The following is a 14,860-nucleotide window of genomic DNA, read 5'->3' on the forward strand; positions in this document are numbered from 1 at the left end:
ATGGAAATATCTGAATCATATCAGATTTTGTCCCACAAAATATAAAGGTTCATGTACCTTTTCCTTTTTATATATTCATAATACACATGTGGTGTATATACATATCAATAAAACATCAGAATTAGGTCACTTTAAGCAGAGAATGTGAACTATAAATGCATTAATCCTATAAATTCTATTTCCACATGTGTTAAACACTTTAAGAAGCAACAGCCTGAAGAATACGAGCTGGGAGGCGAGTATGTTGGGATGGCATAAGATCTTCACGCAACCATGACAAAGTTTAAAGCACTAAGTCTCACAATTATATCTGTTTAGTATCCCGATACAACTGTAGCAACATCTGCTTATTTTATAAGAGGAGTGCAAACAAAACAGAACAGTAAAAGGGAAAAAAATACTATAAGAAACTTACATTTTTACCAGGTTTGTGCCTCTTTAAATGTGTTTCACTATCACTATAGTAAAGATATAAGAGAGTTACCTTTCAGAAGAGACCAGAATCATTCTGTAATCAATAGTGTTCAAGAACAGGAACCAGGTTATTTTGGGTGTGTTATTCTTTAGGCTTTTTCACAAAAACAAATGCATATCTGTATCTTCCAAATATTTCTTTCACTCAAAAAACCACTGTTTATAGGACTCCAAGCGTCATGTTGCACATATGTACATATGCAGGCCTGTAAACATGGGGGAAACAAGCTGGAAGCATTACTTCTCAATGTTACTCCACTCAACTGCAGGCAATGGAAAGCAGTTAGAGCACTACTCTGTAAACACCCCTGAGAGGAACCTATACCTCAGTAAAAATTCAGCTGTAAATAATGTATTGAATGCGAACTTAAGGTCCACAGGGAGATATGGATAGGCTCATTACTCTTTTACTTTGCTGGCCTTTTTACGTAGTCCGCACAGCTCTCAACAATCGACTCCAGATGCTCCCCTCTCTGTTTTGATTTAAAGATGCTTTTACCTGCGGATATTGTTATGGATATAGGTATTGTTTTTTATTTTCTACACATCGCCCTGAGGTTTGAAGGCTGTTAACTCATGCACCCACCCACATGCTCTGTGCCCTGTTTAGGTTGGTGTGTATGTGTGTGTTTGTGAGTGTGTTATCTGTGCCGGTAGTTGAGGTGAATATGCCGGCTACGACTGTGTGTCCTGTCCGGGATGCATTGATCTCGAAGCAGGATGTCAAACATTTTAACGCCGATCTTGTCCTTGTTATTGCCTCGCACAGCCGGGCTGTTAATGCATTAAAAATCATTTGTCCCTATCTTTCCAAACTTATCTCACCCTACTGCCCTGAGCAACACAAGAATACCCCTCCGCTGTAACATACACACCACTCCTGCCCCCCCTCCCTCCACCCCTCTGTTTCTAACCACGTCCTTCCATCCTCTGTCTCAATCAATCTTTACGACACCCGGTTGCATCTCTCTAATGTTTCCGGACTTGACCGTATCCCCGTTCAAAAATTCTTAATTAAGCCCGTTCTGTGTGTTTACCGTTGGGCAAATTACAATCTGACAGGGCTAATAAAACAACATTGGCGAGAGAAGGCCAAGAGGAGCATGTGCTATGACCCTTACCTCTTTCACCTGTCTCTATCTCCACCTCAGCTTATCTCCCTCCATCCCCACCTCCTCATATCTCCCTATTTTCTACCTCACAGGTTTTGAGGAGGAAAGGGAGGGGATGGGAGAGAGAAGCTGTGGTTTGGCACCAGTTGGTTTAGAGTCTTATATTCATCGCTGTCGACGTGACTATTTGTTTTAAATACTCACATGTCATTACGCTGACCTATCTTGGTAATACCAGTCAACCTACTTGCTTCTCATCTCTGATTATTAAGATTCATGAACCTGCCTGCCTGCATGTCAACTCTTACAGATATGAGTCATATATCTATGTTCACATCAGCATCTTTCTTAATTTAGGTATTGACTCATGCAGTGTTCTCACATTCTGCAATCTATAGCCCACGCCGTGTGTGTATTATATCTCTATTTCTGTACAGTTTTGTCTGGTCACTTGAGAAATGTCATTTGCTTTATGCTAAAGCATGATGGAGAGGGAGGGTGTGTCAGAAGGATCTCTTAAGCTGCTTGGCTTAATGTTGAACACTAAACAGCACAAAAAAGCAGGACTGAGCCCAGCAGCACCAAATAAAATGACCATAGTCTCTGTAAGATACACATATACCGTATGTAAAACCACAGGAGTGATGTATGAAAATCAAATAGAGGATTATTTAAAGCTAGAGCAAATTAAATCCAACCATAAAACCAAACCAAGTCAAACCAAAGCCAACAGAGCTCAACAATAGTTCACCTGAATCAAAACTGTATAGGTGACATACACTGTACTGCAAGTTTGTAGGTAGTATATTCTTTTACAAGGTATTAAAGTGTTTGTTCATCTAAATTACAATAATTAAATAAATACCTCTAGTAGTACTGTGTGGTACTTCAGCCATGCAGATAGTTTTGGTTTTATTTGCCCAGATTTTGAGATATGAGCTTACTTTGGGAAAAGGAGTAGTTTCTCCTAATACTGTGTGTGCATGGTCTGTGTATTATACTGAATAACATGGACATTGCCTTTAAAAATTTCCCATATGGTCTAACAATTAGAATCCCTGGTTTACACCCAGGTGGCCCAGGTTCATCTCCCAGTATGGGAGGGTTGAGGATGCTGCCTAGTCTCCTCTGTGTCTTTGAGGAAGGACACTGCATCCGAAATTGGTCCCCAAATGCATCGTCCCTGCTTTGGATAAAAGTGACAAATAAATGTAATGAAAGAAATGTTGCTGTTGAATTTTCTAAATGTTATTTTTCAAAGTGCAGAAAAAGAAATTCATTCACCTCCGTTGTATTGGCGGTGAGAGCAGAAATCTCAGAACTGCATATCTCAAAGCCTGAGCAAAGAAATTCAAGATCATCACACATGGCTGGATACTGGTAGGGATCAGGTCGAAAATCTGTTTGTTTTTTTTAATTCGGGTGAATTCAATCCTTAAACCTGCCCCTAATTAATTAACCCAAATAAATCCACCTTACTAAATCAAAGAAAAGTAAACTCAAGCAAACCAAACAGGTGTAATGGAGTCACCACACAGTTTGTCGGAAGTAAATTATTTTACAAGGAATTAACTGATATGACACAGAGCTACTGTAGAGTGAACATTCAACAAAATGAGGATTACATATTGTGTGCTAAGTGCCAATCAGAAAGATGGTGGAGCTCTAAAGAAGGAAACTGTTCACAACACGCACTCGAGCGTTGTGTCCAAGCTGATGGTCACAGAGAAAGCCTGACAATGTATATGTCAGTGTTTGTTCCGCCGTTCATATGTTGCACTGCACAACCTGACATGTGCAAAGCCCTGTGGGATGGCACTGTTGTATCTTACACTTGGCTGAACATATACCGCACATCAGAGGTGTAACAAATCCATTCCTGACTGCCAGAACCTTTCAGAGAGTTTCTGTGCCTGTGAACAACACATCTTCAGGTTTCCACACCTCAGAGCTGATGTGCGTCTGACACACAGACACACACGGATGAGATGTAGCCTCGGAGGGAAGAGACGGAGAACGCGTCGTTGAAACGCTGTGTTGTGTGTGTGTGTGTGTCTGCATGCATGTGCACGTATGTTTCCGTGTGAAGCACCCGTGTCTCAATGGCGTCTTTAGAGTGGTTAATCAGAGGAGAGGTTGAGGAGAGTGTCAGAGTGTCAGGCAGGATCCGGTGAAGAGTCCTCGAGCCCTCTCTTTCTCTGTGTTGACACCTCTTAACCTCAGTCTATCATCTCTCACACTCACACACTCCACCTCTATTGACACTTGCTACCCCGCAGCCCTCCAAAGACCCGAGGAGAATCCACTATAGTGATTGTCCGTGTGAGGGGAGCCTCAAAGCCTGCAGAGAAGAAAAGATTATATAATGTACTGACATACAGAACAAGATGTGATTGGATTTAGTGTTTGTTTCTGTTCTTGACATTTTTGGATGGCTGGATGGATGGATTTTTAAAAAGGAGAAACTGAGAGAATGATAGATCAACAAATTGAGTAAATCTGTCAGCCCTTGACAAAAACTGCTGAATCCTCACATACATCAATTTGTAAATTAATCTCTCCCTCTTTGTCTCCGCACAACGGGAAGTGTATGGGATCTGTGTCCAGCACTGTCGCCGGCTAGTGTAAGTGGGGTCAGGAGCGCGGGGTCAACTGAGAAGGGGTCAAAGGTCATCAAGCAGTGGGTCTTGTTAAAATACCTTTTAGCCTCCTTCAGGGATATTATGTAATGGCTCTGGGAATAGGTTAGGTTCCGGGTTGACTGTTTTGTGGTGGAAACTGGATGATATATGTGTTCTGCTTTATGCCAGATGTATATTCATTACCCTTTTTAAAAAATCAGGATGCAAAGGAAGTGCTGGCAGGTCAAGAGGGGTCACGCTTCTTTGTTTTCATCTTGGAGGAGGCATCTTTCAGGAAACGATCATCTTATATGCAACTCAGGTTGTGTACTGACACAAGAGGGTTTTCTTTGTGTGACTAATTAAAATCTTCAAAAGCGTTTCTTTGCAAAACACACTTTCTTTCCTCTCGGAATGTAGCACAGGCTTACCCGAAGAGGTTAGGGAGAAACTGGGTTGCGTTGATCAATATATTGGAGACATTTGAATATCAATACAATGAGTGTGCTGTCCTCAATCTTAATTTTTAATATGGTGATAATAAGTGTATTAATTTTCATAACTTTCATTCAATAGCCTTGGAATATGAGCAATGGTGGCCCATTTTTGCACGGCGAATATGCATCTCTCTCCTCCGTCTCGCCATTGATCACTTCTGTGCCGTTTCTCTCCCTCGCTTTGTCCTCCGGTCTCTCCCTCTTTGCTTCCTCTCACACCGTTGCACTGTAAAATTCATCCGTATTCCCCACTTCAGCAAGCTAACAGTGTGCACTACCTTTTATCAGTCCAGAACTGTTAAATTAATAAATTGATATTGACGAGCTATCAGCTGGGGGGATAAATTATTTGGGAGCAGGAGGCTAGGGTCACATGACTTTTAGTACCCACGATTCTGTAATTATTCCCCACGAGAAGAACAACGGTGTGGTGTGGTGCATTGCCCTCCCCCCCCCCCCCCCCCCATCTAGAAATGAACAAACATGCATGCACACACACAAGCACACTCACATGAAGACCTATAAATATCCCCACATACAGTGGATTGCTGGGGCCATGGGAATACTGACGATCATTACTGCTATCATAACCATCATGATACAGGATGTTAGCCGGCTGCAGATTGCATTTTATCATCACAATTTACACAAAACTGAAGTCGAAACCTATGTGGAATGTGTAGCCCCATAGACTAAGCAGCATTGAATGCAAATTAGACAATATTGAGCCTTGCATTGCCGTGAGCATAAACCAGGCTACCTGCTAAAGCGCAATGTTAAACCTCCTGCAGCTGATGGTCTTCGTTCCGTAACAAATGCAAATGAGAGGTGCAAACTGGGAGGGAGGTGAGCGCTGCGGATGAAGGGGGCAGCAAGCGTGTCAGAGTGCCAATCACGGAAGTGCTCTTGTTGCCCTCCGGCCATCGCTGACCTTTTGACCCTGGCCATGGCCTAAATGTCAAAGGTCACCAACCAGGGTCAGTGGGGATCACTGCAGACCCTGGCCAGGGATGCATCACCATGGTAACACTCCACTCACTATAGGAGGAGAGATGGGGGGTGTTTTGCATTCTGTATGCCTACACTGAAATCATGCACACAGGAACGCGCACACACAAACACAAACACACCAGGTTGAGCATCACATCTGTTTGTTTTGGGGCTTTTTTTTCACTGGGAGTCAAGCTGCCCCCAATTGGTTTCCAGTGAAGTAGCACACAGTTGGGCAAAATCCAAAGAAGCCTGGCGTGAACACTGAGCAAACACTCTGGTTTGCCACATCCACATTAATTTTTGGCAGAGACCATATTTGATCTGCTAAGATGGCTGCACATGGCCGCCATTCTGACCGTTACGGGGGTCAAAGTGTCACTGTGGGGCTTCAGGGGAGGAAAAATCTTGGAAATTCTTTATAAATGATAAAACAGTGTGGAAAAGGGTGATATTTCAAATCCATGAATAAATTGTGTTAAATGCTTAATTAGCACAATGCAATACGCAACAGGAGAAACTGAAAATGACGACGAGGTTAATTTTTTTTTTTTAAAAAAAAGCAAAACTTTGCCACATCCACTTAGACTAAATGGTTGAAACAATGCTGGAAATATTCGCTTGCACCTTGCGTCATCTAGTGGTCGGATCAGATGTCTTCCTCGGTGCTGCAGCTCGGCTCCTCGGCTTGGTGAAGAAGGGGGAAAAAAACCCCACTAGTCTGCTTTTGTCTCCGGGGAGCTCCGGTCGATGCCTCGTCCCACCATATGTCTGATCGCAGCTGCCAATCAACAGGTCAACGCGACCCCGGGGAGGCAGACACTGGTGGGGAGAGATCAAACAGTGGACCTCGGGGATGACAGATGCAGATGAAAAAAAAACGCAATAAAACATTGCTTCAAAGATGGCAACGGTGCACTGGGAGGCAAATTATTGTTAACAGTAATCTGCAGAATAGCGCCTCGCATTCTGATCGATTGACTATTATGACGCCTTTGAAGCAGAGGTAACGCAGGGCTATTGTTCATGGTGGGACACAACCAGAAAATAGCAGCTGGTTTTGGTTCAACTAGAGCGCTTCTAAGCCTTAAATACTACTTACTTCTATGCAATCATGCTTTCTAATAGACTTGCAATTTGGACTCCACAAGCCTTTATGCCTGTTGAGACTTATTCATACAGTCAGCTGCAGCCAGTACGATGAAACATGCATTTCTGAGGAGAGAAAGACAAATAATGAAATATATTATACAAGTCAAAAAAACAGTGTTTTTTATTTTCAGAATTTACAATGATGTCCATTAATCACTTATTTGGACTGAGCACTCTATATATTCCATTTAATGCTGTCATAAAACAAACACACACTTGTTAAAATCATGCTTTACTCTTCTTTTTTTTCTTTTTTTTACACTTTATACCACCTCAAATCCAATGCAACAATCTTAATCAAACTAAAATGAAAGAATGACAGAGAAACAAATCAAATCATGATTTGTGCTGGACACCTGATTTGGTTGTGTTACTGAGTTAAAAAAAAAAAAAATCAGAAATAGCAAGAAATCCCTTAAAACTGAAAATATTCAGTGATGATTTTATTATAATCACATATTTTACAGCTTAGCTCTCCAGCGCCAACTAATCATCTGTCTACAGTATCAGCCAACTACTTCAGTCATCACTTAATTAAAATTATGTGGTTTCTAGACTTTGCAGTGTACTATGTGACACAATTATTTTTAAAAAGCTTCTATATTTATACCAGCTAGACATTCTCAGATGACAAATATTCCTGTCATGATAATTAAGAAGTATTCAGGTATCTTCAGGGAATTTAGGCTTGAAATGAAGCTGAATTTAAAGTTTATTTGATGGCCAATTCCAGACATTAATGTGACTGTGCTGTGTGTAAAGACTCATGTGAGTGAATGTTTAACAAAAGAGTCATAAGAACAAAAGCAGATTCTACTTTCACAGTAATGTTATTTGTTAATTTAGCTTAAAAAGGTAGTGATAAAATAATTCCTACAAACTGAAAACAAAGAACCTGCACTGAATTAATGGTAAAACCCCACTTTTCTTGTGTATCTTTTTGATCTACTTGCACCTGTAACCTCAGGTTTCATGTGTTGTAAACTATTATATGTCGAGTCTATAGTCAAATCAATGAGATACATGTAAGCTAAAGGGAATCAGCTTTGGAATGCTGCTGTAAATGTGTTGTATTAAAACACGGCCATAATGTTTCATCGCCATCTCAGCAGGACTGATCTTCTTATCTCACTCTCTGCTAATCAGGAACAAATCTTTGTGCCTTAATCTATGGCCCCCTGCACCCTTCCGCCCATCTCATTAGATTAACAAAATGACATGCACATATGAACATACACACACAAACACACACACATACACACACATTCACAGACCTCATGACCTCATTTTCATTCTTCTTGAAAGGTAGTTAGATGTAATTGTAATTTTGGGAGCTTTAGTTCAAAGTAAGTGATGTTATTTCCAGTATTTTTATAGTATCTGTGAATGTTTAACAGGTAAGACATGATAAAAATTTTGGCAAATATATTTAATATTATTTAAAATGTATACAAAGTAGCACAAAAAAGCAAACATAATTAATTTTAACAACTTTACAGTGTGTGTGCAAAAATATGCATTTGCGTTTCTGCAAGATTGTTAGGAGTGTTTGTACATGTGTACATTGTGCATTCTTGCTTCTGTGTGTGTGTGTGTGTGTGTGTGTGTGTGTGTGTGTGTGTACAGCAAACATATGCAACCAAATTAAAGCCTTAAAGCTGGTGAATTGAAGAGGATTTGATGCAGAGAGCAATTCATGGGAATTAAGCAAATTAGGTCTCCAATTAGCTGCCGACATTGAATAGGAAGATTTGGTGAACAAAAATTAATTAGATGGATTTGTCATTGTTCTAATGAACATCACCAGAAAATAACTGTTGTGAATAACACCCACAAGTGTGCTCTCTCTCTCTATCTCTCTCTCTCTCGCTCTCAAGCTTTATCCCTCTGACATATTGTTTGTCTATTTAGAATCTAATTTCATGTCAAATATTGCCTTATTCAAATATTCGATAATTTGCAAATAAGAAGCCTGCATGAGCTGAGACAAACAAACTTCAGAAAAGTCAATGTATGACCTAATCCTCTTAGGCTGGAGCACTGTGAATGTAAATGCCAACCTTTGCAAGTCAGAGAGGAATTTCACTATTGATGTGAGAGACAGGTAAAAATCGACTTGATCCTTTTTATGGCAATATTTTGGAGTCATCTTATAATTGAGCTGCTGTTTGGTGACAGTTTTATTGGTTATTTTTGGGGAGTGTCTTTGTCATATGTACTCCTTTTTAAAGAGTCACACACACAGATCATAACATTATGTACTGTAACTTATGTACTACAGTCACATGAACTTAACATAAACCATTATTTCAGTTGCTGTGTGTTTCTGCCCTGACTGGTCCATGTAAACACATACAGTAAAAAAACTCCCAAAAAGCCCTCCCACTTCTCCAATAAATCAGTGTCCCCTCACCTCTCTGCCTTCTTCCCTTTCCTCTGCTTCCTTCATCCCTGACCTCCTGTGGTTCCCCTCTTTCTGTAGCAGCGGTTACGGATTACACCCACCGTGTGATAAGCTTCCTATTTCTTGAAACTATTTGGGATTGCTCAGATTATCTGGCCTCATATCCTTGGGAGTAGGCTTTGCGAAGCCTGATTTTAGTCTCTTAGGGCAGAAGATTTTGCATCCCGACAGCTTTGACTAATTAGCATCTAACACCAGGTGGTATTTTAGCAGTGGGCTCACTTTTAGTACTATCTGCACGCACAGGCAAGCGCGCGCGCACACACACAAGCACACACACACGCACACACACACAAATGAGGCAGCTGATAAAAAAGAAAGATCATAAGATGTTCAGTTCAATATGATTTAATAAGAATAACAAAACATTGTGTTTTTGTCATTCTAAAAACAGTCAGAATACAAATGAAACAAGTGCAGTCGCTTCATAAGATTCATACATTTTATTTAGTCATTGAATGTCCTAAAATCATTTTGCCCTTACTTACAAAGCAGAGTATGACATATAATTGTCAAAGTCCATTTTGATTTTAACGTCATCTAATGACATAATCATTAGCAAATAATATTCTAAAATTTCTCTTTTACCCGACAGTGAATAAAGGCCAAACTGTGAGTACAGAATACCTAAAAAAAACCCAAACTATTCTCCCTCAGGGTACAGAGGCGTGAATTCTTGGGTGGAGCCCCACTTGTGCCTGCACACTGGACCAAGGCCAGTAGAGTCTGGGTGCCAAACAGGATAGAGGGAATGTTTGGGCTTGTGGACAGCACCAACAGGTCGTTCTGTGGGGGCGAGCGAGGGCGTGATGGAAGGGAGAGCTCAGGGGTGAAAGGGGGAGCTGTCCTGCCACCCTGCGTACCCTCCGCCGCGTCCTCCGGCAGTGGTAGTCCCCGTTAGAAAAGTCCTGGTAGTTAGATGGGTGAATCGCCCAGAAGTGGCCTTTACCATTTTCGCTGCGGCCTGCTTTGATGAAGCAATCGTTCAGGGACAAGTTGTGACGCACGCTGTTCCTCCAGTTTTTATCCTGTTGGAGCAAGTAAAGATAAGAAACATGGTTAGACATAAAGTACAACCTGAAAACTAAGTAAGGGTTAAAAGAATGGGTGTCCCCAACTCAAAATTAACATAGGTGGCTGTTAAGTATCTTGATCCTCCTTCAGGATGTCACCTTGTCCTGTTGTTGGCAGGATGTGCGATAGCGTGTCAAGACAGTATATGATCTTGGTAAGACACAACACCCTGAGTTACCTTTTTAGCACGTCAAACCAGTGATCAACTTTAATCCACTAGGCAACGTCCAATCTGTTGTTGCACCTGGTAAAGGCAGAGGCAGTTTGCAACCTAGCAACAGGATTACTTTATTTGTGAATTCGCCAACAAGAAGATCATCTAGTGTCCCTGCAAGCACCTAATTGCCTAACCACTCAGACAGATTACCTGTGCCAAGTAGGTCGCCTCACTTGTGAATATGGCTGCCACAATATTTTTCAGAAACTGACTTGAGAAGACTCCCGGCGAACACGCTTTCCCGTCATCTTCCTTATTGTAGCTGCGGCAAGTTAAGTACTACAGCCTAATTTATTTCAAAATACTACCCTGCATTGTAGTTTTTACCAAACATTACTACCCAATTACACAATTCAACCTGTTTTCTTACAGTGCTATACATGTTCTGCTTGTCAACTAAATGGAAAAACACAAGAGCACAGACGTGAACATACCTTACTCTTGAAGTAAGGGTAGTGGTCCATGATCCACTGGTAGATGTCACATAGCAGCAGTTTCTTCTGCTCTGACGCCAGGATGGCCTTGGAGATGAGTGCGATGTAGGACTGGTTGGGTTTGTCCGTAGACTTGGATGGACTGCTGCTGGTAGACGTGGTGGTGGTGGCGGCGGTGGTCATTTTCTCCTCCCCCTCCTCTTGTTGCTCTTCATCCCCCTCCTCTTCTTTGACTTTCCTTTCTCCGGTCTCTGCCTCTGACCTCTGTAGCCGCTTCTCCTGTACCTCACAGAGAATCCCCTCCTCTTTGGGTTCAGGATTCTGATGATTTAGCATGTTGTTCGCCGTCCGCTCCTCCGTACGACTTCCTGTCGGTTCTTCTTTAGAACCTTTGACTCCTTTATTGAACAGAAGGTAGTCAATAGTGAAGCTCAGTCCCAGCCTTTCTCTGCTGCCGTTGCAGCTGCTTCTGTTCTCCATTGTCATCTCTGAACTGAAATATCTCAGACTCATTACAGAGATTTTATTGGTTCCAAGGTGATGGACTGTTGAATCAGGTGATAAATGAAAGGTGTTTTTTTGCCCAGAAGTCTTCCCAGAATTTTGAGTATCACAGCATGGCCATTTTCTTATGAAGTGCAGGACCATTCATAAACTAGACGCCTAAATGCCCCTTGCTTCTTTCGCCGAAGTCTTACTGTTGACAAGATCACAGATAAAGATGAGCCTCTCAACTGTTGTTAACCTTGACGCGCTCACCGATGACACAATCTCAACCCGTGGAAATGACGTCAGCCTATAAGACTAAACACAGCTTCTTTGTTTACCAACAAATTTCAATTAAGGTTTTTCGCCTTTCTGACAAAACCTGACGATCAAAAAGTCTATCACAAATATCCAACAGCCTACTGCTCCTGAATCAAAGAGTTGTGCTTCACGGTTGTGAAGGTGACTCTATTTATGTGACTGTGAATTTATCCCTCACAGAAAGGGGCAAAGAAGGCACAGGGGTGGTCCAGGTAGGGGGTCTCAATTGAGGCGGATTATTTTTATTAACCTAAGCAAATCTTTGTAATTACGGGAGATTAAACACTCAAGATTTAGTAAGACATGGTGTGCAGAGGATGGATGCTGTAGAATCAAAGGCCTTTTAGATACCAGTGTTATCCAGTTAAAGTGGTTTTGTCCGAGGGGATGCTGTCCAAAGAATTACCGCAATTACAATAAAGCAGTAATTAATTGGTCGAGTTCAATATTTGGTCAAGTCTCCTTTTTTAGAAAGAGCATGAGTGTTTTGTGCAGACATTGATTGTCACAAGGTAACAGAACACTAAAGAGTATGACTAAAAATCTAATTGATTTATTTCCTGTTGTTGAAACTTCTATGACTTTTATTGCATTTTTCCTCACAGTTCTATAAAAAGTCATGTTTTTTTTGTTTGTTTGCGAGGGAGTTCAGCAAAGAGGGTCTTAGATATCTTTTAAGATCTATCTCAGAGGTCAAAACTGAAATGCTTCTGCACTTTTTCATCGTATTGTATTGAACTGTGTTCTATGATTGTGTATGAATATTGTACTGCTATAATTAAGATTTATTTTTCATAAAGTAAAAAATAAATGATCATCTCCCTCACCTTGAGGAACAGTTATTTCATGTGCTATCTAATGATGTGCTGTACTCTATTACTGACTTTATTACTATGTTTAATTATACTTTATGTTTTAATTTACTGCCATTTCTAGGTTTTGGCCCAAGAACTGAATGTATGTGACCCCTCAACATGAGTTAGTAATTACTTTTGAGGTATTTTTAAACTTCTGAGACTCCATTGTTCTTTTTTGTGATGATGTTTTAATGACACATACATTGACAACACTGTTTTTCTATGGTTTTATCTGTAGACTTATTTATGTTGTTTATGTTATGATACAGGTAAAACATCTACACGTCAGACTCGTGTGAATGACACTTTTGAATTCTGACATAAATTGTGAGATTTATCTTTACAGTCCATTGATATCATATGCATTTGAATAAATAAAATTTATATGGTGAATTGAGTTTTTACAATAAAGGAAAGCCAAGAGTCTTTGTGCGTTTTTTTTCAAAAGGTTCAAGAAAGCACCAAAACATAGTGTTGTTTAACCACTGGGTTTCTAAATTTCCCTTTAAATTTTCCCTTAAGTAAGTGCAAAGTCAGGTAAAACAATTTTATATGAATATACAATACAATATCACATACATGTTTCTTCTACTTCTTGAAGCACTGAAGCATATTTAGCACCATTGAAAACGCTGTGATCTGAAACAGAATTTAAAATGTCTTAATCTGTTAATTTGTTAAATTTAACCTGTTTACTGAAATTGTAGAGATTGACAACTCCCAACAATAAATATAAATATATGACAACACCATTTCACCACCTCAGTCTTCACATTAGCCCAGATAACAGTATCTGGATAGATCTACTTTGATCTGTCAGTTTTAGGAGGAAATTAATTAAATGACACTCAGGTCAAATCATGGACCATATTGCCCTCTTCTGTTTAAATCGTGGAACATGAAATATACTGTGTAACCAACAGAGAGCACTGTGTTGCCTATTAGTCATGCTATTGTATTGCAAATTGCTACATTCATATATACAGTAGGCTTATGGTCTATAAATTGAGACAATATGAACCAATTTTAGAGTTATAAAAATAGTAGACTGCATTGTAGGAAACATCATTTGGCACTGGATTTGTGAACTATTATTTTGTACAGGTGCAACCTATAAATGAACATATCTCATTAAATTGCAGTATATAGTCATAGATAACCGTGTCATCAAGCAGCTATAGTGACAAAGCCAGCTGTCCCTTTGACTAGATAGTGTTGTTTTATTGACCTTTCACATTCCCAAGTAAAACTTGTTATTACATGATACTGCAGTTCTTTCACTTGATTTCTGTTTCCATGAGGCTATTGTTTATGGAGCACAAAAAATGATATAAGCATACATAAATAAATAATTAAATGCAGAAATAAATGATTAAATACATAAATAAGTAAATAAAAAATACAAATATTTTAATAATAAAAAAGCAATGTCCTGGACTTCTTTTCTACATTTCCATAAATAATCTTTTATTCAGGCTATTTCTGTATTTCTACATTTATTTAATTATTTCTACATTTATTCATTTATTTATGTATTTCTACATTTATTTATTCATGTATTTCTACATTTATTTAATTATTTATGCTTATGTCATTTTTTGTGCTCCATAATTCTTTGCCACATATTAGGAGCCTTTGGAAAAGCAGGGCTGGATCATCAGAGGGAGTGTAAATGTGTCCTTTGTATACTTCATTTGATTTTGCTAAAAGCGAGTCACAGCGTGTTACTTGTGTTTTAGACACGGTATGGCTGGTCTGTACTTTCACGTGTGTGTGTATATCGTTAATTGCTCGTATTTTCATTCAGTTATGAACATACCTCAGACAAAGCACTAACTCCACATCTCACGGCTGCTCGCGTAACCTGAAGTGGAATAATTTGCTCGGACGGGATTTGATTAGACCATGCGACCCAGATCCACTTGACACCCCATGCTTTTACATCCATGTTGAATTTAAACTGTTTCTAAGACACACGTTCACAAAACCTCGATACTATAAAACGGAAACATCATGTATATCGAAATACTTGGCCACGTGGTTTCATTAGTGGACACTGAGGCCTATTTTGGAGAGGAGACCTGTCTCTTAGTGTTTTTAAAAAAGTTGCACTGTAACTTTAAAAAAACAGCGGGCCCGCCCATTGTTATGTGTAGCGCTA

The 14,860-nt window shown here is 39.9% G+C and overlaps 1 protein-coding gene across 2 annotated transcripts; it reads right to left on the reverse strand.

Moving 5' to 3' along the window:
• Nucleotides 1-221: 221 nt before the first annotated feature.
• Nucleotides 222-14,842, reverse strand: foxq2 (forkhead box Q2). 2 transcript variants are annotated; one of them, XM_067597260.1, is made up of 3 exons: nt 14,519-14,842; nt 11,036-11,732; nt 222-10,338 (listed from the first exon to the last, which is right to left on the reverse strand). In XM_067597260.1, exons 2-3 carry the CDS (start codon nt 11,681-11,683, stop codon nt 9,964-9,966), a joined length of 1,023 nt encoding a protein of 340 aa, XP_067453361.1. In that variant the 5' UTR covers nt 11,684-11,732; nt 14,519-14,842; the 3' UTR covers nt 222-9,963. The 2 variants fall into 2 exon arrangements, with proteins under 2 accessions (XP_067453361.1, XP_067453360.1); XM_067597259.1 differs by lacking the exon at nt 14,519-14,842 and having other exon boundaries at nt 11,036-13,115.
• Between the last annotated feature and the right edge of the window lie 18 nt (nt 14,843-14,860).

Source organism: Thunnus thynnus, chromosome 8, assembly GCF_963924715.1.
Source record: "Thunnus thynnus chromosome 8, fThuThy2.1, whole genome shotgun sequence".
NCBI classification, from domain to species: domain Eukaryota; kingdom Metazoa; phylum Chordata; class Actinopteri; order Scombriformes; family Scombridae; genus Thunnus; species Thunnus thynnus.